Source organism: Lissotriton helveticus, chromosome 12 (assembly GCF_964261635.1).
Source record: "Lissotriton helveticus chromosome 12, aLisHel1.1, whole genome shotgun sequence".
NCBI lineage: Eukaryota > Metazoa > Chordata > Amphibia > Caudata > Salamandridae > Lissotriton > Lissotriton helveticus.
Genome location: NC_136073.1, coordinates 746,979,485 through 747,001,978, shown reverse-complemented (window position 1 = coordinate 747,001,978; position 22,494 = coordinate 746,979,485). Strand labels below are relative to the sequence as shown.

Below are 22,494 nucleotides of genomic sequence, written 5' to 3'. Positions count from 1 at the left end.
TAGGTTTGCAAACAAAATACATCTTTGCTCAAATTTTTTTTTTAAATGTATTTTTATTGCGAAAATAGAAAGTAGGCACAGAATACAATAATATCCAGATCGCGCATGCGAATAAAAAAACATCATGCAATTACCAGGATAGCACACAGCCAAAGAGGGCCCACATCCCGGAGGCTGGGCGGCGTAGAATCAAGCAGGTAAGGAGGATAAAAAAGAAGCATTCGCGCCATCAGGATCCAGAATTATCAATACATTCGCCAATTTTCACAGGTATACGGTCATCGCGTATAGCATTACAACAACAATCAGAAACCCCCAAAAAACAAAGAAAAGAACAACAAAAAGGCATCAACAGTACAATGTCAAGAAAGTGAGACATGCATGTGGGGCCCAGCTAAGGCATGGACATTATAAACCAATCCGGACCTATGGGGATCGCAGCTAATATACAAACAGAGAGATTAAGGAAACCCGGCGTGGGTACAATGGGCTCCTACACCAAATCTAGACTCCCTATTCCGGGTGCCCCCTCAGCACAATCAGACTCCGAATCAGTGGGAGTAAACAATTCAGCGCTGGTGGCGTCCGACTCATCGTCTGCCAGCCCCTCCATGCACAACACCCTCCAGGCAAGCAGATCATCCCGCAGTTTCTCATCCCTGCGAGTACGCTGCATGTACGTCTCCTCAGCCAGGGCCCACTCTCTCGCATCTCTCAGCCAAAGGGAAAGTTCGGGTGCCCTCTGCCCCATCCAAGTGATGGCCACGCGCCTCCTTGCCAGGACCAACAAGAGTTGCCGAAATTTATAAGACAGCTTCTTCTTCCTGGGCTTGGGCACCAGCGCCAGGAGACAATGGAGCGGGTCCAAAAGGAGCTTGATATGCGTGGCCCGAGCAATGCGGGGCACCACCTCCCTCCAAAAGTCCTGAACCGGAGGGCAGACCCATGCCAAATGCAGAAAGCCCGCTCTCTGCGCGCCACATCTCGGGCAATTGTGACGTCTATCCGCCGAGATGCGATGCAAAGAGACTGGAGTCAGATAGGTGCGGTGGGTAAAGGTAAAATGTATGAGTTTAAAGCGCGCATTACAGGAGACCTTGTGGGTCAAGAGCCCGACCCGCTTCCGCTGGTCCGGCTCTATTGCCACCCCCAGGTCTGTCTCCCAAGCCGCCCACGCCGGCACCGACGGGGGGGTCGAGTCACGGCGCATGGCCGAATAGAGAAGGGAAATCAAACGTCCGCCACGTCCACATGACAATATGATGTCAAGAGTGTGCGTGAGCGGAGGGGCCTCCGGATACTCGGGCCATGTAGTTTTGGCCACGTCTTGAAGACTCCGATAGTGAAGGTATTGCCCCCTTCCCAATTCAAATGACTCCCTGGCTCGCTCAAAGGATAAGAAGGAGTCGTCTGGGTAGAGATCCGCTAGCGTCTCACACCCACCAGAGCGCCACCCCCGGTAGGACATAGACTCTTCCAACCGGAGCACTGGGGCCAAGATCCAAACCGGAAGGTCTCTATGAAACGGCGCTTGTCTCAACACTCTTTCAACAAACCGCTGCCAAACGGCAGCCGTGTGGCGCACCACATACGGAAGGGTGTCATCCGCGCCGCGGCCCTGCATCAATGCCTCGCGTAGGACCCTCTTGGTGACCGTACCAGCCAACAATTACAACTCCCAGTTGCTCTCCTCCGCAAACCACCTCGCCGCTGGTAGGAGTTGCGCCGCGAAGTAATATAGTTCGAATCTCGGGGCCTCAAGTCCTCCCTCCTCCCAGCAGCGCACTACCGTACGTAGAGCCACTCTGCTGTGCCCACCCGCCCAGAGCAGGGAGGAGAGGAGCGAGTCCAAAGTGCAAAACACCCGGGGAGGCAAAGGACATAGGGAGTTCTGTAAGACATACAGAATCCTAGGAAGCATCACCATCTTGGCAACCGCCAGTCGTCCCATGAGAGAGAGAGGAAGCGTGTTCCAGAGGTGACAGATTTACGGAGGGCTACGAGCACCCTATAAATGTTATGAAGCAGCAGTTCTTCATCGGATGTGGCCACTTGTATACCAAGATAGCGGAACGCCTCCCGCTCACAACGGAAGCCCATGTAAGACCTATCCAAACCCGGATCTGGGACGCAGCCCGTCAACGGGAAGACCAGGGATTTTTTGAGATTAATCCGCAACCCAGAGGCCGCCCCAAAGCGATCCAGGATCCGCATCAAGTCAGGGAGGGCCTCAGAGGGGGAGGTAAGATAAAAGAGTGCATCATCTGCGTACAGAGATATCACATTAGAATTGTCACCCACGGCTATCCCCCAACGCAGTAATTCAGCGCGGGCAGAGACGGCAAGGGGCTCAATCGCAAGCGCGAGAAGGAGCGGGTAGAGGGGACAGCCCTGCCGGGTACCCCTCCCCAGTAGCAATTCCTCCGAACGGGCCGATCCCAACCGCACCCTTGCTCGGGGCGCGCTATAAAGTACTCGGATCCAGACACAAAATACAGGGCCAAACCCAGTCCGCTGGAGCACCTGCAGCAAGTATCCCCAGTGCACCGTGTCAAAAGCCTTAGCTAAATCGATCGACACCAACACATGAGGGCCCTCTCGTCCCCTTACCTCGTGCAGGATATGGTTCAGTCGGCGCAAATTCATCGCCGTATTACGACCCGGGATAAATCCGCACTGGTCGGTGTGTATCAGTCGGGTCATATGTGGAGCAAGGCGGGCGGCCAATAACTTGGTGAGGATTTTCGCGTCCGTATTAATCAAGGTAATAGGGCGGTACGCCGCGGGATCAGCACTATCACCTCCCGGCTTCAAAATCATGCACATTTCTCCCTGGTTCATAGTGGGCGGAAGAGCGCCCTTTAGCAGCGCTTCACCATAGACCTGCAACAAAAGGGGAGCCAGGACATGTCCGAAGGAATGGTAGAACTCCGCCGGGTAACCGTCACCACCGGGGGCCTTGGCACGGGGGAGGGCGGCTATCGCCGCTGTAACCTCACCCAGTGTAAGTGTCGCATCTAGTTCTTTCGCCGCCGCTTCCGGCAAGGCCCGGAGGTCCAGGTCCTCAAAATACGAGCGATAGGTATCCTCCGTAACCAGTGGGTCTACCGCATATACCGTCTGAAGATGGCTGCGGAGGACCTCGAGGATATCAGATTCCGCGTGAACCATAGCACCAGACGAGTCGCGCAAGGCAACTATTCTCTCCGGTGAAAACTCACGGCGAAGTATCCAAGCCAGCAGGCGGCCAGATTTATCGCCCTCACGGTGGAGACGCTGCTGGTACTGGCCCAGAGTAAATTTGTCAAGCCGGGAGAGGATGTCGTGGATTGACACCAGGGCGTCCTCCTCCGCCCGTATATCCAACATCTCCGGATCAGAGCGGGACTGGGTGCGCCTAAGCTCAGCTTCCGCATCTTGCAACTCGGACAGTAATTGTTTCCTGACCCCATACGTGAGGCCCATACAAGCGACGCGCACAACCGCCTTCAGTGCATCCCACTTAGCAGAATAGGGCAGCTCGTCACTCCCCCAGTTCAGGTCCACATAGTCCGACAGTGAAGTCGCCACATGGTCCTTGCCCACCTGGTCCTGAAGGAGGTCAGCAGGCATTCTCCACGTGCGAGGGCGTGTAACTCGATCAGGCCACTGCGCCACGCACGTCACAGGAGCATGGTCCGATAAATACCGGGCCTGATGGGTAACCGTCAAGGTGAGAGATGGAGTGAGGTTAGCTGCAAGTACGGGGTCCAATCTGCTATGGGTGCCGTGTGTCGGGGTGTAGCATGTATAGAGCTTCTGAGTGGGATGACAAGCCCGCCACACATCCAGCGCCCCAAGATTGTGCATCACGTCCCGCAAACACGCTTGCTCAAATTAATTCAGAATTAAAATAACGTAGTAAAAGCAGAAATAAAAGTAGAGTTTGTCCTACAAGCCCTGGCACTTATGTGAACAACTATTTAGGTGTATGTGGCACTCACAATGAGGCGAACCAGTGGCTAAAGAGGACATATGTGTATTATTACTAGGGATTTTTGGGGGGGAAACGTGAGGAGACAGCTAAAATTAACACTAAGCCAGACCAGTAAAAGGTGGGAGGGTATGTATTTTTAGGCAATTTAGCTACCCAGAGCAGTTAAATCGAAGTTAGATAATTCATTTATACCTTTCGAAAGTAAGAAACATCTAGGCCTATAGAGTGTTCAGTAACATTGTTTGCTACAAAGTGGTTTTGTAAATGAGTGGTAAAAATGTCTTCCAAAGAAGCAGTAACTGGACAAATTTCCAATTCACTAACCTATCCATGCTTCCAAAGTCAGGGGGCGTCGTGACGTACTGATATATCAGTGGTTGGACATTACTCCTGCAAATGTTGTAGAAAAGGTAAGGGCTCTGATGCAAACAAGGGAAATGGCACATCATCTCTGGTTGGGTAGTAAAGGATGGCCAGCATTTGGTGCTGTTTTCCCTCAGACTCATGCGCCCTGTTCCACTGCATCTGCTGCACTAAAGATATTTGCAGCTCGTGCCCGAGGACAATTACAGTTCATGGAAGAAATAATATATTTCCTCTGACAACATTAGACACGAATGTTCATATGAAAAAAATCATAGGGGCAGATGTATCAAACGAATTTTTTTGTCGCAAACGCTGCGATTCGGTAAAAAGCAGCGTTTGCGACAAAAAAATCAGAAAATGCTATGTATCATCTAAAACGCATCGCAATATTAAGGAATCGCAAATTTTGCAATTCCTTAATATTGTGTAAGCATTTAAGGAATCGCAAATTGCGATTCCTTAAATGCTATGTAAGAACCAATCAAGTTTTGCGAATTTACACTAAGAAATCACAAATGACCACCAACTTGTAGTTGGTGGTAATTTGCGAATTCTTTTACAAATGCACTTTTTGGCATTTGTAAAGGTGCCATATGGCGCTCATACATGCGCTTAAGGCATGTATGTGAGCCACATGCGCACACATGTAAATTTCAGGGGTGCAGCAGGGTGTCCTTAAGACACCCTTGCACCCTTAAAATTATTCTCAATTTGCGATTAGCAAATTGCGAATCACAAATTGAGAATAACTTCCCATTCCTTCCTATGGGCCTCCAGGCCCATAGAAATTAATGGAAAATCATTCCTTAATTGCGATTAGCAATTTGCTAATCGCAATTAAGGAATTTGAAGAAATCGCTAAAAAATAGCGAATTTTTAAATACATCCCATTTTGCAATTCTCAAATAGCGATTCTCAAAAAATCGCTATTTGAGATTCGCAAATAGGTATTTTGATACATCTGCCCCTATGACAACTAAATTACATTTTAAGAGATGTTTGGCTGTAAAACACGAAAGAATGGCCGAATTCTTAATTGTGTTATCAGTGCGATGTTTTGTTTGCACTGTGAGATAATTTGGCCATTCACTTAAAATAAATAATCCTCTAGAGCGCATCCCAATCAATTGGTGTTAAAAAATAATACATCACACTTTTTAAATTTCACTTTGCAGTGTTGTAAATGTTATCAATAAGGACATGCTCATGTGTTCTGATCTAGAATTTCCATAGAGTGTGTTGTAAGAAACCATTGTGGAATGTGAAATGAAAAGCACGAATCATACAAGGTAATACAAAAGCATGACTGGCAACGTTATTTAACAGATTTGATAAATAACACCATTTACAAGTTTTCCTATTGAAATGGGGAATAACACGTGGGTTGTGATGGTTGCCACACCAGAATTTGCATGTCCATGAATTTACTGGGCATTTTTCCACAGGTATTTTTTGACCCGCTGATATTAGTCGGATACAATTCTGACTTTTGTGGGTGGCACGGGTGTCGGAATCTTATGAGGTTCAACTAATTGAGGCCTAATTTCTTAAATACGCCGTACTATTTATGTCCCGTCACTAACCGTTGCAGCAGCAGTTGTAAGGCCCTTGACGAAGGTAGAAACCCTTATAGTGGGTTTCTGAATCTACCCTCGTGGCAAGTAAGAGGGCAACCCATAGTGTGAGTGGCATGCTTTATCTTTGGGTCTGCTGCATTTGCTACGACTTAACGTGGGTCGGACTGGCTGTAGCGGGCACCGGGCGTTTCCCCGGTGGGCCACTAGGGTGAGCAGTAGCACCCCGTGGGCCGGCCAAGCTGTTTGCCATGGTCGGTTTCGGTTCCCAGTCCGGCCCTTGACTTAATCTCTTGTCATTGGCTCTGCTGCCCTTCATATAGGATTGTAATATATAACAATACCAATAGCACATGCACACCATATAGGAGAGGTAAGGTCGGGAAACCACAAAAGCACTGGTAGTATTATAAGGGTGTCTATATGCACCAGTGTCCTCTCTTTGATGTCACCATAATACACATCAATCGTCCTATGAATTTATTGATTCAGCTACATATATTTTTCATTACAGGTATCGATGAATTACTATTCTATATTACCATTGAGGGGTTCTGTTCATATGGTAATAACTAGACTGTAGGGCACTAGGCCTTTTAAACAGCTCTACACATATATGCCAGTTTAATTTCCTATGTACAAATGTGTTTTTTGTAGGCTTATCATTGCTTTTAAATCCCTACTTCATGGATATTATATCATACTCATGAATTATATCTGCCGACTTAGAGAAGTGTGGCTCAATGGTTAGAGCGGCAGACCCTGATGCGGAGGTCTAACCCGGGACCAGAGTTCAATTCTCTGCCTCGGCGGGTCTTGGTCTCAAAATTCCAAGGACTTGAAAATTCTCGCCTCGGTGCTTATTCCAATCATGGAGTCCCACTCTGCAACTCTGGGCAATAGCTTGCTTAATCTCCACAACGGCCCCCACAACGCTAAGGATGCCTGGCCTCCACCTAGGGGGTGCCCAGGAGTGGACACCTCACAGGGAAAGCCAGGATGGGTTCCACAGCGGTATTCGTACAAGCGCCTTGAGACCCTTGCAGGTGAGTAGTGCGCTATACAAGTATCAATTTACATTACATTTACACTCATTGCTGTGATGTTATTCTGTTTTTGGGTTGGGCTCCACTGTCGTTTGTGTTGTTTCAATGGTCCTATATGTTATGTGCCACTGCTCTGTATATGTGTGTTTTGAAGAGTTCAACACCCCCACATATGGGGGAATTGAACCGCTGCTCCTATTTCTAGGTGTGTTCAAGGCGGGACCACAGCTATCCCTGGCGCCTTCGGATGTGGAAAGACGGTCATCTCGCAGGCACTGTCCAAGTTCTCGAACAGTGACATCATTGTCTATGTCGGCTGCGGGGAGCGTGGTAACGAAATGTCAGAGGTGCTGAGGGATTTCCCTGAGGTGAGCTCATAACAGTAAAGGTAAATGTCTTCTTTAGGCATGGCACTTACCAGATCTGGTGGAGGTATCAGATCCCAACGTAAAATAGCATTTTGCTTTTTGACGCTGCCTTTCTCATAGCACCAATAAACTTTTTGCAATCCATCACCCTCTTGTGGCCATTTGTGGTGGTGTCATAAGGCAGCTCCCTCCAATGACCTTAGTATAGCACCAACCCTGTGATTACCAATAGAGCATGTTCCGAGAGTTTAGAGAAATTAAGATTTTGTGATGTGGTTCAAGAAACCGATATAAAAATACCTAGAAGCATTTTGAATAATTGTTAAATCCCCTTTGAAGTTGGGACATTGATTTAATTGCGTTCAGCTGTCTTTAGTAATCTATATTTGTTGCCGCCAGAGAAGAGCTGCCAAATTACTTTAATTGTGGATTAGAAGTCGAATCATTTAAGGTGAGCTAGGGAGGGGAGCGCTACTTTATTACATGGTCTCTGAAACAGTTCTGACTCCTTCGATGTAAAGTTGCGGAACGGAAACTATGTCAGTTCCTCTTTCTAAAAAATGAATGTATACAATATTAACTTCCTGCACCCAACTGCTGAAATGATGTAGTAATAGTATTTTTATTTAAAAGCACTACACATCACACTTCTGCTGTTTCTAAGCAATGTAAATAAGACGTGTTACTATTGCCAAATTAAATGGTTCTTAACTTACTGAATTCAGAAGAATGGGGTGCTCAGTCTGGCATGCTGGAAATCGATCTAATGCCCCTAGACCAGGGGCGGCTCCTCCACTAGGGTGGAGGAGCGTCGCCCCACTGCTTTCTCGCAGTGCGAGAAGCTGAAACATAAAGCGGTAATAACTTTCCGTTATTACCATTTTGTGTTAGGTTGCGGGCGGGTTCGGGGCTGCTCTGCGAGCAGGCAGGGGAGGAGTGGTGTGCCCACTTCTGAGGGTGCAATGACTGTTTGGTCGGCTGTCTAGGGCCGCTCAAACGAGTTATGCGCACTCTGATCTTCTCCATGCAGGCTGAGAACATGGCCTCCCCGTAAGCCCCTGGCTGGGCAGCATCCCCACCAATCACAGCATTGTGATTGACTTAGGGGACGGTCCAGAAGGAGCCTGACTGCCTGCATCCTGTTCCTGCAGGAGGCAGGAGAGCAGGAGCCGGAGCCGAGAAGACACAAGACCTGGCCGGCAGAATGGCAAGTCTATTTTTTGTTGTTAAATCAACCCCCCCTTCCCCGCGCAACCGCACCACCCCACCACCCGTGAGACGTGCTGGCCGCGACTGCCCTAGATCAGGAGTCTCCAGCCTTTTCCTTCACTTGTGCTACTTATATTCAATGAAAATCATCCCGAGCCACTCTTATTATTAGTGTTGTAATAGTGACCATGTCAGACAATAATATGTTAGTGGCGACCCCATGCATGATTACCATCAATTTGGAATGCCTCTACATGGGTAATACCCAGCCGCCATAGCTGCAATGCATCAGGCACCAAGGTAATATTACATCACTTTTTACTCAAATATAAACTTTAATTATATTTTGGAAATCCATTTTTCTCTAAACATTAGCTTATGAGTTTTGAAAACTCTCACATTTTCATACATAAACTGATTCAACCAAACAAAAGCTTCTAATTTAGTTTGCTGTGCTGCACACTGGAGGGCTATTTGCAGGTAGCTCCAGAGCTACCTGTAGCTCATGAGCTGTTCGTTGGAGAAGCCTGCCCTAGATCAACACATTGCTTGTCATCAAGAATGTTACTCACTGAGCAATCATATCAGTGGATTGGAAAAGACCATGCTGATGTCTAATCCATTCACATCCATTGCACTGGTCTCTCCCTAATCAGCCCGTTATTACACATTTGACTGTACGATGCAGCCCATAAAACCCACAAGGGAATACCGCACAGTAGTGGTATTATCCGAGGTGGTTTTTGCGAACAATGCAGAAGTCCCATAGGCATATGGGAATAACATGAAGAATTGCTCTAATCAACTGGTTTTAGCCCTTGTGTAACTTTTCATACTGGTCTATCTGTGCACATTCGTCCAGGCAACATCTAGAAGGATTTGCACAAGCAGGAACCAATGGTGGCAATGCTATATATGAACTAGTCAAAACGTGAAATCAGATGCAAAACAGTTTGCACCTGACTTCAAGTTTGCGCAGCACTCATAATTAAGTCTCCTGCAAACCAAGTAATTGAGCATTCTTAAAGTATATCTTTTCAGATAGTCTTTGATGCTACAGCAAATCACACAGGTCCAGATTTACGAAGCATTTTTTCAGTCACAAATGGCTCGATTTGCAGAATTGGGCTTTTTGCTATAGCAGTAAGGCTTTTTTATGTACAAAGGCCAAACTGTGATTCTACAGAATCGCAATTTGAGTTCATGATTTAGTATTTGAAAGGGGTAAATCGCAGTTGTATTTACTAGTGTTTTGCAATTGAATTCCAGTCACAAAATATTAATATTTTACCAACAATTCAAAATTGGTGGTAACCCATTCGCAAATGGAAAGGGCCCCCGGTAGTACCCCTTCCCCTTTGAGAATGTTAAAAAAATATTTTTAAGAGCAGGCACTGGTCCCATTGATCACTGACTACTCTTAAAAATGAAAGTTAAACGTTTTCCTTTTTAAATTTTTTTTATTAAATGCATCTTATTTTCCTTTAAGGAAAACAGGCTGCATTAAAAAAAAGATTGCTTTATTAAACAAGCATTGGCATAGCCAATAGGTCTCGCCTTTGGGACCTTATAAGTGTTTAACCATGCAACAGTTAATGTTGGTGCACCAGGGATATTGTGCTGCTGCATAACTAAATACTTATAAGGTCCCAAAAGCGAGACCTATTGGCTATGCCAATGCTTGTTTTTCTAGGCATGGATGCCAACAGCAACAGTCATCATTTCACCTATTTTTTAGTTAGCAATCTTTATTTAAAAAGGAAGTAATGTAACCCATCGATTGGTGAGTCTATAACATGCCTCAGTGTCAAGCTTTTAAATTTGCTGATGGCAGGAAGCACTAGAATGGGTGCGTCGGGCAAAAGTGAAACTGTGAACACCACATTTGTTTAATTGACAATGTTCATGCCTGGTCAGTACTCTGGTAAGCAGTAACGTAACCGGTGCCAGTAGAACGTATTCCGTGAAAACACGGCATAAAAACCTCAACGAAGCTCACTTGGGACAAAACAGATAAAAGAGGGACAATGTAAGCAGGGGAAGGGGCAGAACGAGAGTGGAGGGGAGAGAATGAGCGAAGGACGGGACAGAAAGAGATAACACTATGCCTATAAACAGATGAAAGTCGCAGTGCGCCTGGCTTAGGATGGGGCAGAAAAGAAACGAGGGTAAAATGAACGTGGAATGGAGGAGGACGAGAGTCCGTGCAAGAAACAGGCAGGCAAAGGGAGGTGGGGGAAGTATGAACAAGAGATGGAAGAGGAAGAGGAGACTCTGAGCAGAGGGCGCAACAGAAATTAAGGACATGGTAGAGTATATGCATTGGATGGGAATAAAGAAAGGTGATGATGGGGCACAAGAAGGAATAGAAAGGGGAGGTGAAGTGTATGTGCATGGGGCAGAGCGGGGAGGGAGGGGATGATCAATGGACGGGAGAGAAAAAGAACGAAACGGGAGACGTGAGCTGGGGCAGTGAGAGGAAGGCGAGGTGTAGTATGAGCCAGGAAGAGGCAGAAGGGGGAGTAGGAAAAGTGTGAACAAGAGATGGGACAGAAAGAGGGCGAAGGATGAGAGCTTGAGTATGGGACGGGCTTAGAGAGAGGGAAGGAGGGACATTTTTGCAGAGTAGTATCGATGGATGGGTAGACAGATAAAAGGCGGAGAGTATGAGGAAGGGATGGGACAGGAAGGGAAAGATACAGAGTGTGTGCAAGGGATTGACAGAAAGAGAAAGGGGTTGTGAGTAAGGAATTGGGCAGAAACAGATAACGGGAGGAGCGCATCAGCTTCAAATGAGGCAGGACGAGACCGGGGAATAGAGTATGAGGAAGTGATGGGACAGCATCAGATAAAAGGAGAAGCGTAGGACAAGGGGTGCAAAAGAGGAAAGCAGACCCCTGCGTCTAAAGCAGGGTCGGAACTGCAAGAGATTCGAGAGGGGGGATGAGCAAGGGATGGGATAGAAAGGCAGGCGGGGCTGTGAGCAACGGATTGGGCAGAAAGAGAGCGGGGGTATGAGCAACGGATGGGACAGGAAGATAGCTGGGGTGAGACCAACGGATGGGGCAGAAAGAGGGTGGGGTAAGAGCAACAGATGGGGCGGAAAGCGAGGTAGAGGGGGCAGTATGAGCAGTGGATCGGGCAGAAAGAGAGGCAGAGGGTGCAGTATGAGCAGTGGATGGGGCGGAAAGAGAGGCAGAGGGGGCAGTATGAGAAGTTTATGGGGCAGAACGAGAGGCCGAGGGGGCAGTATGAGCAGTGGATGGGGCAGGAAGAGAGGCAGAGGGGGCAGTATGAGCAGTGGATGGGGCAAAACGAGAGGCGGAAGGGGAAATATTAACAATGAATGGGGCAAAAAGAGAGGCGGGGATGTATGAGCAACGAATGGGGCAGAGAGCGAGGCAGAGTGGAGTATGAGGAAAGGAAAGGGTAGAAAGAGAGGAGGGGGAATATTAGCAAAGGATGGGCAGAAAAACAGAGGGGGAGTATGAACAACGGATGGGGCAGAAAGAGACTGAGTATGAACTTCGAGTGGGCAGAAAGAGAGGCAGAAGAGGTAAAAGGAACGGATGGGGCAGAACGAGAGGCATGGGGAGAGTGGGCAACTGATGAGGCAGAAGGAGGCAGAGGGGGTAGTTTGAGAATCGGGTGGGGCAGAGGGAGATGCAGAGGGGGCAGTGTGAGTAACGGATGGGAGGAAGAGGCGTGGGTGAGTAACGAATGGGAGAGAAAGAGAAGCAGCGAACATGAAGCACCTGAGCATGCGAGGCCGAAATAAAGTGCAACAGTCTGTGGAAATATTTATAAGATGCCCAAGAGGAATTATTATTGAAGGATGGGGGTAGGGACAACAAGCTCTTTGCATTGCTGTGGGGAGGGGGGAATGGGGGAGGAGAAATGCGACGACATGGCCTGCCAGCCGTGAAAGTGAAAGCACGGCCGGCCGGCCGTGAAAGCCTTTGATGCCGCAGGGGGTGGAGCGGCACCAAGCTGGGGAACAGATGGCTGACGATTTGATGCTGTGCACGCGCATTTTAGGTCAATGCGCTTGCGCATTGACCTAAAAGCACACGGGCACAGCATCAAATCGCCAGTTAGTTAAAGTCTGGTTAAAGCCCTATAGTCTCGCTTCCGCTCAATGCGCATGCGCATTGACAGGTCGCGAGACCTAAAAAGCAGTCACAAAAATGGTGGTCTGCTGACCCAAGCTGGCCACCATCCCTGGGATGCCTTTCTTTCCTAATGTGTCAAAAACTGCAACCTACTTCATTAATATTCATGAGGTAAGTCGATTTGCGGCCCTCTATAAATTTGTACTTTAAAAATAAAAGTTATATATATTAGGTAGAGGGATTTAGGAGAAAATTGCAATTTGGAAATTGCTATTCTCAGTGTTAGTACATCTGGACTACAGTGTGCAATTTAGAAAAGAAAAAATAGCGGAAGAGAGAAACTTTTTTCATAGAAGTCTACCACCTGTACAACTGAATGCTGAGGCTGCCAAATACCAAGGCTGCCTAGTCTCAGCTTCTCGTCCTGCCTGTTTCATCCAGCACCCCCACACTCACTCCTGCAGCCCCTTTTTTCATTCCTCCTGTCTGCCTTTTATCATTGTTTTCCTATATATTGCATCTGTCTTCTTTCTCCCTTGCTGCCTTTCTCTCTTTTGCTCTATGTCATATTCCATTGATATATACTAGGTACTAGTGTCTACTGCCCACAACCACCATCATACATTTAGCGCTGACAACAAATTGAGGGCTTGTGGCACTTGGTGAAAGTAAGATCACATTTTTAGGTTTTTCTCTGGCTCCTGAAGGGATGTATGTACTATTCAGTAATTTACAGAGCACTTTGCATATATATCAATCTTCTTTCTTCTAAGTAGTTTAATATCAAGAGACAGGAGCCACCTCACTGAGTCTCAGCCAGGTGCGATTACAATCAACAACCCCCAACTGCTCAAGTTGGAATCCTGATCATGTCATACAAACGTTGTTACGTCACAGCAGTCTCAGCCCCACTGAGTCTCAGCCATGCACGATTACAATCAACAACCCCCAACCGCTCAAGTTGGAATCCTGACCTTGACATACGAACGTTGCTACTTTTTAGCAGTCTCAGCCTCGCTGTGTCTCAGCCAGGCGATTACAATCAACAACCCCCAACCGCTCAAGTTGGAATCCTAACCATGTCATACGAATGTTGTCACGTCACAACAGTCTCAGCCTCGCTGAGTCTCAGCCTAGGCGCCATTGCAATCAACAACCCCTAACCGCTTAAGTTGGAATCCTAACCATGTCATACGAACGTTGTTACGTCACAGCAGTCTCAGCCTCGCTGAGTGTCAGCCTAGGTGCCATTGCAATAAACAACCCCCAAACGCTTAAGTTGGAATCCTGACTATGTCAGACGAACGTTGCTATGTCACAGCAGTCTCAGCCTCGCTGAGTCTCAGCCAGGTGTTATTACAATGAACAACCCCCAACCACTCAAGTTGGAATCCTGACCATGTCATACGAACGTTGTTACATCACAGCAGTCTCAGCCTCGCTGAGTGTCAGCCTAGGCGCCATTGTAATCAACAGCCCCCAACCGCTTAAGTTGGAATCCTGACCATGTCATACGAACGTTGTTATGTCACAGCAGTCTCAGCCTCGCTGAGTCTCAGCCAGGTGCGATTACAATCAACAATCCCCAACCGCTCAAGTCGGAATCCTGACCTTGTCATACAAACGTTGTTACATCACAGCAGTCTCAACCTCGCTGAGTCTCAGCCAGGTGCGATTACAATCAACAACCCCCAGCCGCTCAAGTTGGAATCCTGATCATGTCATACAAACGTTGTTATGTCACAGCAGTCTCAGCCTCGCTGAGTGTCAGTCTAGGCGCCATTGCAATAAACAACCCCCAACCGCTTAAGTTGGAATCCTGACTATGTCAGATCAACGTTGCTAAGTCACAGCAGTCTCAGCCTCGCTGAGTCTCAGCCAGGTGCGATTACAATCAACAACCCCCAACCGCTCAAGTTGGAATCCTGACCATGTCATACGAACGTTGTTACGTCACAGCAGTCTCAGCCTCGCTGAGTGTCAGCCTAGGTGCCATTGCAATCAACAACCCCCAACCGCTTAAGTTGGAATCCTGACCATGTCATACGAACGTTGTTATGTCACAGCAGTCTCAGCCTCGCTGAGTCTCAGCCAGGTGCGATTACAATCAACAATCCCCAACCCCTCAAGTTGGAATCCTGACCATGTCATACGAACATTGTTACGTCACAGCAGTCTCAGCCTCGCTGAGTCTCAGCCAGGCGCGATTACAATCAAAGACCCCCAGCCGCTCAAGTTGGAATCTTAACCATGTCATACGAACGTTGTTATGTCACAGCCTCACTGAGACTGCCTAATAATACTATGACAGTAACATTGCAGTTGCCTGCTACTTAAGTGCTTGGATAGATGGTGATTTATCCTTGTCTCATTTGCAAATAATATTAATAAAATGAATGGTTCCGTTAAAGGGCTTCTTATATTAAAAAATGTTATTAATGAAAACTGTGTATGTTTTTTCAGTTTAATTTCATTTATCGCAAGCATATGAGGACCAGAATTAGGTGCCGGCATGATTACTTTTCCAATTTTATTTTTGTGGCATATTTTTGCAATAAAACCTAACTACCACACCAGCTTGCCAGTGCCCGATACAATGGATTTGACAATGTTTGCTTTAATATATTAAATTGGATGTCTGTGCCTCCTGGTATTGTCGAATAACATGCGGTAGGGCCTCTCTTGATGTTTGTGACCCAGGCATCCCAAAACATTCCCACAAGCCTGCCCAGAATGGACTTCCTTTAGGGATCACCCGAGGTCACAGTTGCGCCCTTAGCTTGCAACCCCTGGCACTGCCTGTGTGACCTTTGGCCTAGGGGGCGACAAAATCACTGCCAGGAGCACAATGCCAGCTCGGCCTTCATTCTTTGTTTTCTCTCATTTTTTTATTGGACTTATAGTGAATAATGTAACATTATTCACTGTTAGCATAATAATAATGGAGAACAATTATCTGCAATATGATCTTCCCTGGCAGCTGATGTAAGCAAAAAATGTTTTCAATTTATGTTGCATTCGTGCTTGCCAGTGAGTGTGTTTACATGAGAGAGAGTGTGTGACGGTCAAAGGGAGTGTGAAGTAACTTCCGCTTCTCCTGGCATTTTGGTGAATTGACGGCCATGCTGCCCAGGTGACATACTGACCACAAGGTGAAGTCTGACTAACTAAATAACACTGTTGCATGTTATTGGCAGCTGACCATGGAGGTGAATGGGAAAACTGAGACCATCATGAAGAGAACCACTCTGGTGGCAAACACGTCCAACATGCCAGTAGCCGCCCGCGAAGCGTCCATCTATACCGGTAAGCGCGGTCACACTCTCCCTTAAGGGAACAAACCCATTAGACGGCAGTGGGGAACAACCCCTTCTTGCCCTTGGGTCTAAAACTCTTCCTTCATATTTTTGAGAAATGTTAACACACTTCCCATTCGTTCCTAGTAAAACATGGATATTTTAAGGTATACACCCGTTACAACGCATCTTTTACTCCGCACTACCATTACAACGCGACTTTTACTCCGCATACCATTACAACGCATTGCGCTAGGGGGCGCTCTAGGATAGGGAATAAGTATAATTTACTATCCAACACCTTCCCTAGGGTCCACGGGGACTGGAGTTAGAATAGTAAATTATACTTACCACTATCCAGCACCCCAAAGCGCTATGCGTTGTAATGGTATGCGTTGTAAAAGTCGCGTTGTAACGGTATGCGGAGTAAAAGTATGCGGAGTAACATGGTACATCCATTTTAAGGTGTACTGTCGGGCTCTCTGTTTGTGAACATATCCAAGGAACAACAAAACAAACTAGAAATAAAGTAAGCACTTTACAATACACCTCACAATAATATAGGATCAGAAAACACATAACAGCTACCCATTTCACAAAATGTTATGCACTGTCTAAAGCCAGAATATCCTAAACAGCATGTAAGAAAAGTCACTGGGAATAAACTAGCACTCTGCCTGGAAACCTGTCAGAAAACAATACCTGTGTTTACTAATAGTGCTTAACAATGACCTACTGCTGTATCTAAGCGCTGTAAATAACAAATGTTATTTTTTCTCATTTTAATAATGCTCAAATTACCGACCTCTGGAGGTGGAAAGGATGAGTTAGCCTGCTGGAATTAAAATGTGTGACTTTTATCTCAAGCGGGCAGTCACCGAGGCATCTATAAATCTGAATTGGGCCATAATTTTGCATTTCTACCTGCATTAAACAGCGCTAGTTAGAATTACCGCTGGTGTTAAAATTACCACTCTTTTACCATCTACATTGATGCTGCTGACAACTGTCTAATATCTAAACAGATACTTTAAAGAGAAGCATTTTTTCCTTTTCTGAAAAAGACCATCGGTCCTACATGACATAACATTTCTCTGAGTTTTGGTGGCTAGACCTAATCTCCACTTCAGGTAACAATAGCTGTTTTTTATTATTAAACATTTTATAACAGCGGTACGTATGTGATTTTATCGTATGGTAATCTCCACTATCTATGGGTGGGATATATTTCTGTAATCGGTAACTTGAGGAGCTGCTTCTTGGCAGTGGTACTGGTTTCACTCCCAGTGGTATTTTACCACCGGTAGTACATTGGCAGAAACATGTTTTAATACTAGACTGAATTCTACCTCCAGCAGCAATGACCAGTAGCCAGCGGTGGCATTGAATCAGGTTTCCCATAGGGATGCCCGCGCCATTTGCCTATGTCAGAATGATCTGAGATGGTAATGAGACAGGTATCTAGTTAGGTGACCAGATTTTAAAAACTAAAAACTGGGACATTTAACAAACATAGAAGTAGGACTACAATTCAGCATCGATTGTGGAGTACACAATGACTTACCTGACACAGCCCAGCAACGTAGAAAAACACAGACAATGAGATGGTCTCCTACACACAGCATCATCAATGTTAATTAACTACATTGCTTTCAGGTAGGGGTTGTTTAATCATTCTTTTCTGGAACATATGAAAACCTACCTCCTTCTGTGTTCAGTTGGCCCTCTCTGAAAACCACGACATGTGCTAACTTTCCTGAAACTTCAAAGGGAAAATGTTGAAGAATCAGGACTTTCCTTGTACGTTCAGGACACCTAGTGACCCTCTTATATATGTGCTTGGTATCTTGAGAAGAGACCATGGGCCATATGTATCATAGTTCCGTTTTGCGAATTCCAAATAGCGATTTTTAAGGAATCGCTATTTAGAATTCGCAAAACGGTATGTATGAACAAAATCGCTTTATTATTATAGCGATTCCTTACCATTCCTAATTTGCGATTAGCAAATTGATAATCGCAAATTACCCATTCATTTCTATGGGCCAGGAGGCCCATAGGAATGAAGGGGCAATTTGCGATTAGCAAATTGCTAATCGCAAATTAGGAATTTTTTCAAGGGTGCAGGGGTGTCTCAAGAACACCCTGCTGCACCCCTGAAAATGACATTTGGGGGCATATGGCGCACATACATGCCCTAAGGACATGTATGAGCGTCATATGGCACCTTTGTTTTTTTTTAAAAAAGCTTTTTTACAAGAATTCGCAACTTACCACCAACTAGAAGTTGGTGGTAATTTGCGAATCCTTATGGGCATTTTTTGAATATTTTTTATTTGATACATTGCATTTAAGGAATCGCAAAATTTGCGATTCCTTAAGTGCAATCGCAAAATAAGGAATAGCAAATTTTGCGATTCCTTATTTTGCATCAAACATGTTACATACATACCATTTTGCTAATTAGTATTCGCAAAGGCCGAAATTCGCAGAATTTCGGCCTTTGCGAATGCTAATTAGCTTGATACATATGGCCCCATGCCACGAATAAAAATGCCCCTCAAATATTGCTTAAGAAAGTGGCTAAAGGTAGAAATAAACATTGATGTTTAAAAGTCCTGAAGGAAGCCCCACTCTAGTTCTGGTGAGAACATCAAATACCCATGTACTTAAAACCTTTTCCCACAAGTCCAGCACCTGGACATGCTGCAAAAGGCACATGTTGATCTAACCTCTCTCAACCTCGACCTTGCAATAGGACCCATCCAAACTGCACCATTAGTTTCAGAAAATGTGTGGACTTAACATAACATATGTATTTGTAAAGCGCACGTTCAACCTAGGGTATCGAATGACAGAGGGGGCAGTATGTAGATTTCCTGTTCAGGGCTGCCAGGCTTTCATGGTAATCCCAAACAGAAAATAAATAACTTCATAATATTTGCCCTGTATAGAGTTGATGGTTTGAGATACTTTGACTGACGGTCCAATGTCATTCCGGCCATCAGGAGAAGACTTCCTCCCTTTGAGCCACTAGGGGCTCTCCTGTCTGAAACATGAATGTTTACCTGACTGTAAATAGTGGGTGCGATCTGGTATACGGTATTCAGCCATGGGTGTAGAAACTATGCCAAAAAATAAATAAATATGGAGTATGTATTTTAGAACAATATACAATTATTAAATCTATTCATTAAGCCCAAGAGAAGATAACTAAACCATAAAAAGTGATATTACAAATAAGGATGGGCGGAACTCGCGGAGATACCTGAAAACTATCCAAGATTTTGGGTGTTCCGCAAACGGGTTGAATCGACACGTCGTGCTGATTTTTAGCACCAGAGCTTGTTCCATGCTACAAAATCAGCATGAATGGCAACATGGGCCCGCCATATGGTGCTGCTTCTTTGCTGCCGCTCAAGTACATTTTTTATTTGAGTGGCAGTTTACTCACCACGGATAGTCGCAATTGCACTCGTTGCAGAAATCTCTCCGGGTGTTGCCCTAGTGCCTGCAAATCATGCTAGTGGAACAATTCTCGCTCGCATTTGTCAGCTTACTGTTGGCGAGCCGCATGTGAGAAGAAACTCTGCCATGTCACAATTTATAGAGATTGGCCATAACTCTGAATTTCAAGCATAATGTTATGCAGAGTGGGCAAAACTCTGCGAACTCCTCTAGTGGACCAGAAATTATCGCCTACCCCTAATTACAAACATGGCATTTTCATCAACAAAGACAAACTTAATATATAATTAAAATAAAATGATGACCCATGTATGTCCTTTCTACTATTCATTAGTTAGGATTAACCATTGGAATCTGCTCGCTTGATCTTCTTACATATATCCATAGGCAAGCTGTATTTAACCTTTGTCCATTTCTCTCTTTGCTTGAAGGAATTACCCTCTCTGAGTATTTCCGAGACATGGGATACAACGTCAGTATGATGGCTGACTCCACCTCCAGATGGGCTGAGGCCCTCAGAGAAATCTCTGGACGCTTGGCTGAAATGCCAGCAGGTAATTTCTTCCACCAGCCCCATAAACTTAGTTCAATTATATAACTCATAATAATAAATGTTTTCTTTGCTGTACATCTAGTTTGCTATCAAATTCTCCAAGCCGACAGCACTCAAACACATCTGCAATTTTACAAGAGGTCATTTCGGTAAAGAGCTTGACCAGGAATTTATTGATATAAATAAACTCTAGACTCTGTGCTTAATCTTCCAGAGAGATTTCCTATTGCACCTTATTCTTCCAGTGGCTCCAATCCTCTTTTTTCATTGGTAACATTCTACATATAAGGAACTTCATTCAGAGCTTCCCAGCAATAGTCACTCCATTTTGGTACAGCATTACAATTTAAGATGCACCACACAGCTCCATACAACCTCTTAAACTTCAGAATGAAGACATAATTTCTGTCTTTAACCAGAGCATTTCATCCTTTTCTTTAGACAGCGGCTATCCTGCCTACCTTGGTGCCCGGTTGGCATCTTTTTATGAACGTGCAGGTCGAGTGCAATGTCTTGGTAGCCCCACACGCGAAGGGAGTGTCAGCATCGTTGGGGCGTAAGTTTCCTATCGGTGTATTTCATCATTTCCCATTTACATGTTAGAGTATATTATCTTTTTAAATTCCATTCAATATTGAAGTCAAGTTCTAATGGCCTATAAAATGTATATATTACTTTACAGTTTAAATAAGTAAGTCACATACATTTTAGTAATTAAATTACCGCATTATTTAAACATTTGTAATATCATACTATAACTATATCAACCCACACAAGATTTATACATATTTGAATGAAGCAGTACATGTATGTTATTCTAAAACATCTTTGCATTCATTTTACTAAATACCCTGTTCTTTTAATTGCTGAACTTTCAAATTCTTACATGTTCATTAAAGGAGATTGAACCGAGTGCAAAGACCTAAGCTGGATGGATATTTTTGGATGGAATTTTTCTGATAGTGCGGCAAAACAATATGTGGTTTTCATTAATCAAATAAGCAATATGGAAAATCGTGTTAACCAATGAACCCAAATGTTGGGTATAGTTGGTGAAATCTCTAATATAAATCTATGCATTTGATGTATTTTCTGTTTTTCTTAGTGTGTCTCCTCCTGGAGGTGACTTCTCTGACCCTGTGACCTCTGCGACCCTAGGTATTGTTCAGGTAAGTTATTCTGTGTTCCTGAATCTGAAACAGCAAGGCATGCCAACATGATGCCGACACAATGTAATATTTTGCTTCTCTAATACGATAAGATGCTTCAACTGAGGTGTTCTTTCTAAAATGAAATTGACAGCCAACATTTTAAGCAATGGCACTGGAATTAAGTGTCCTGAAGAAACATACTGTGCAACATGTTGACTATTAAATAGCAACAAAGGGCAAATTATATGGCATAATGGGACACAATTTGTCGCAATATTATTTTGCCATTTTATCATTTTAACCACTGTCTGAACAAAAATTTGACTTCATAACTAACAGTTTAGCACATGAATGCGGCAATCATCACCCGAAGGTTGACCAGTAAATCTTCACAAAGAGTCTGCCCCTGCGCGACACCATATGCTGCACTTTTGTTAGTAACTTTTGATCCATTTGAGCTTGAATTCTGGAACTTAAGCAACAGGTGCTTGATCATGGAGCCAATTTAACTATCAGTGTTTATTAATACCACCAGCATTAAAATTCAAGAAGATCAAAGTACCCCCTGTTGATTACATCACCCATAGACGATTCTGCTGAATTATCACAGATGAAAAAATGCCCACCTCTCATAAATTCTTTACCAAGTTCTTTACTGCTACCTCAAATAAGACCATCACAAATTATTATAACTTAAGTTCTGAGAAGGCCATAAACACTTTTAAATCAGACCAGCTTCCTTCACCTGAGCTATATAGTATGTGTGTTCTAGTTTCAAGAATGCATTTGTTCAATAATTTGAGTACAAATGTTTTAATTAACTAAGCACTTAAAAATACACTTGAAACGACTGTGTAAGGTCCCTGCAGACTCACATAGATAACCAGTATCCTTATTACCCATTGGTGTTTAAGCATTGTGCCAGGGGTAACATGGAACATCAACACTATAAAAACACCAGCTTTGAGTGGTAACATCAGCTGAGTGGTCATTTAACACCATGGGTATTTAATCTAGGATTGATTCCAAAATACGCCTTCCTCACATGTTCCTTTTCCTGCCCAGAAAATGAGTCTGGGACTCCTGCATGTGCACATAAATAGCTATAAGTAAGCATAGGTGAGATGATAAAGGAAAATATCACTGTTATGTATGAAAATAATACAATAAATAATAACCTCCCCAATCCATCACTTTGTCACATCATTTTCTGGCTTAACCAACACTTTCCGAGTGCTCTCCTTTCTCCCATAATGGAGATAGCTGATTGCCTGGAGCAGAACAGAACCCAAGACAGTGCCCTTCCTCAGGGTTTGTGGTTAAAGAAGTAATCCGCAGCTTCTTTACCAGAATCGTGTGAGTCAGTCTGTCATTC

General features: G+C 44.9%; 1 protein-coding gene across 1 annotated transcript in view; it reads left to right on the top strand.

The window, feature by feature from the left end:
- The window catches only part of LOC144798419 (V-type proton ATPase catalytic subunit A-like), a 60,687-nt gene that overhangs the window by 31,838 nt on the left and 6,355 nt on the right, over nucleotides 1-22,494 (top strand). Inside the window, exons 7-11 of the mRNA XM_078669290.1 lie at nucleotides 7,168-7,330; nucleotides 15,849-15,957; nucleotides 19,847-19,969; nucleotides 20,410-20,524; nucleotides 21,074-21,137. Coding sequence (XP_078525416.1) covers nucleotides 7,168-7,330; nucleotides 15,849-15,957; nucleotides 19,847-19,969; nucleotides 20,410-20,524; nucleotides 21,074-21,137 — 574 coding nt within the window. The remainder of the gene's footprint in view (nucleotides 1-7,167; nucleotides 7,331-15,848; nucleotides 15,958-19,846; nucleotides 19,970-20,409; nucleotides 20,525-21,073; nucleotides 21,138-22,494) is intronic.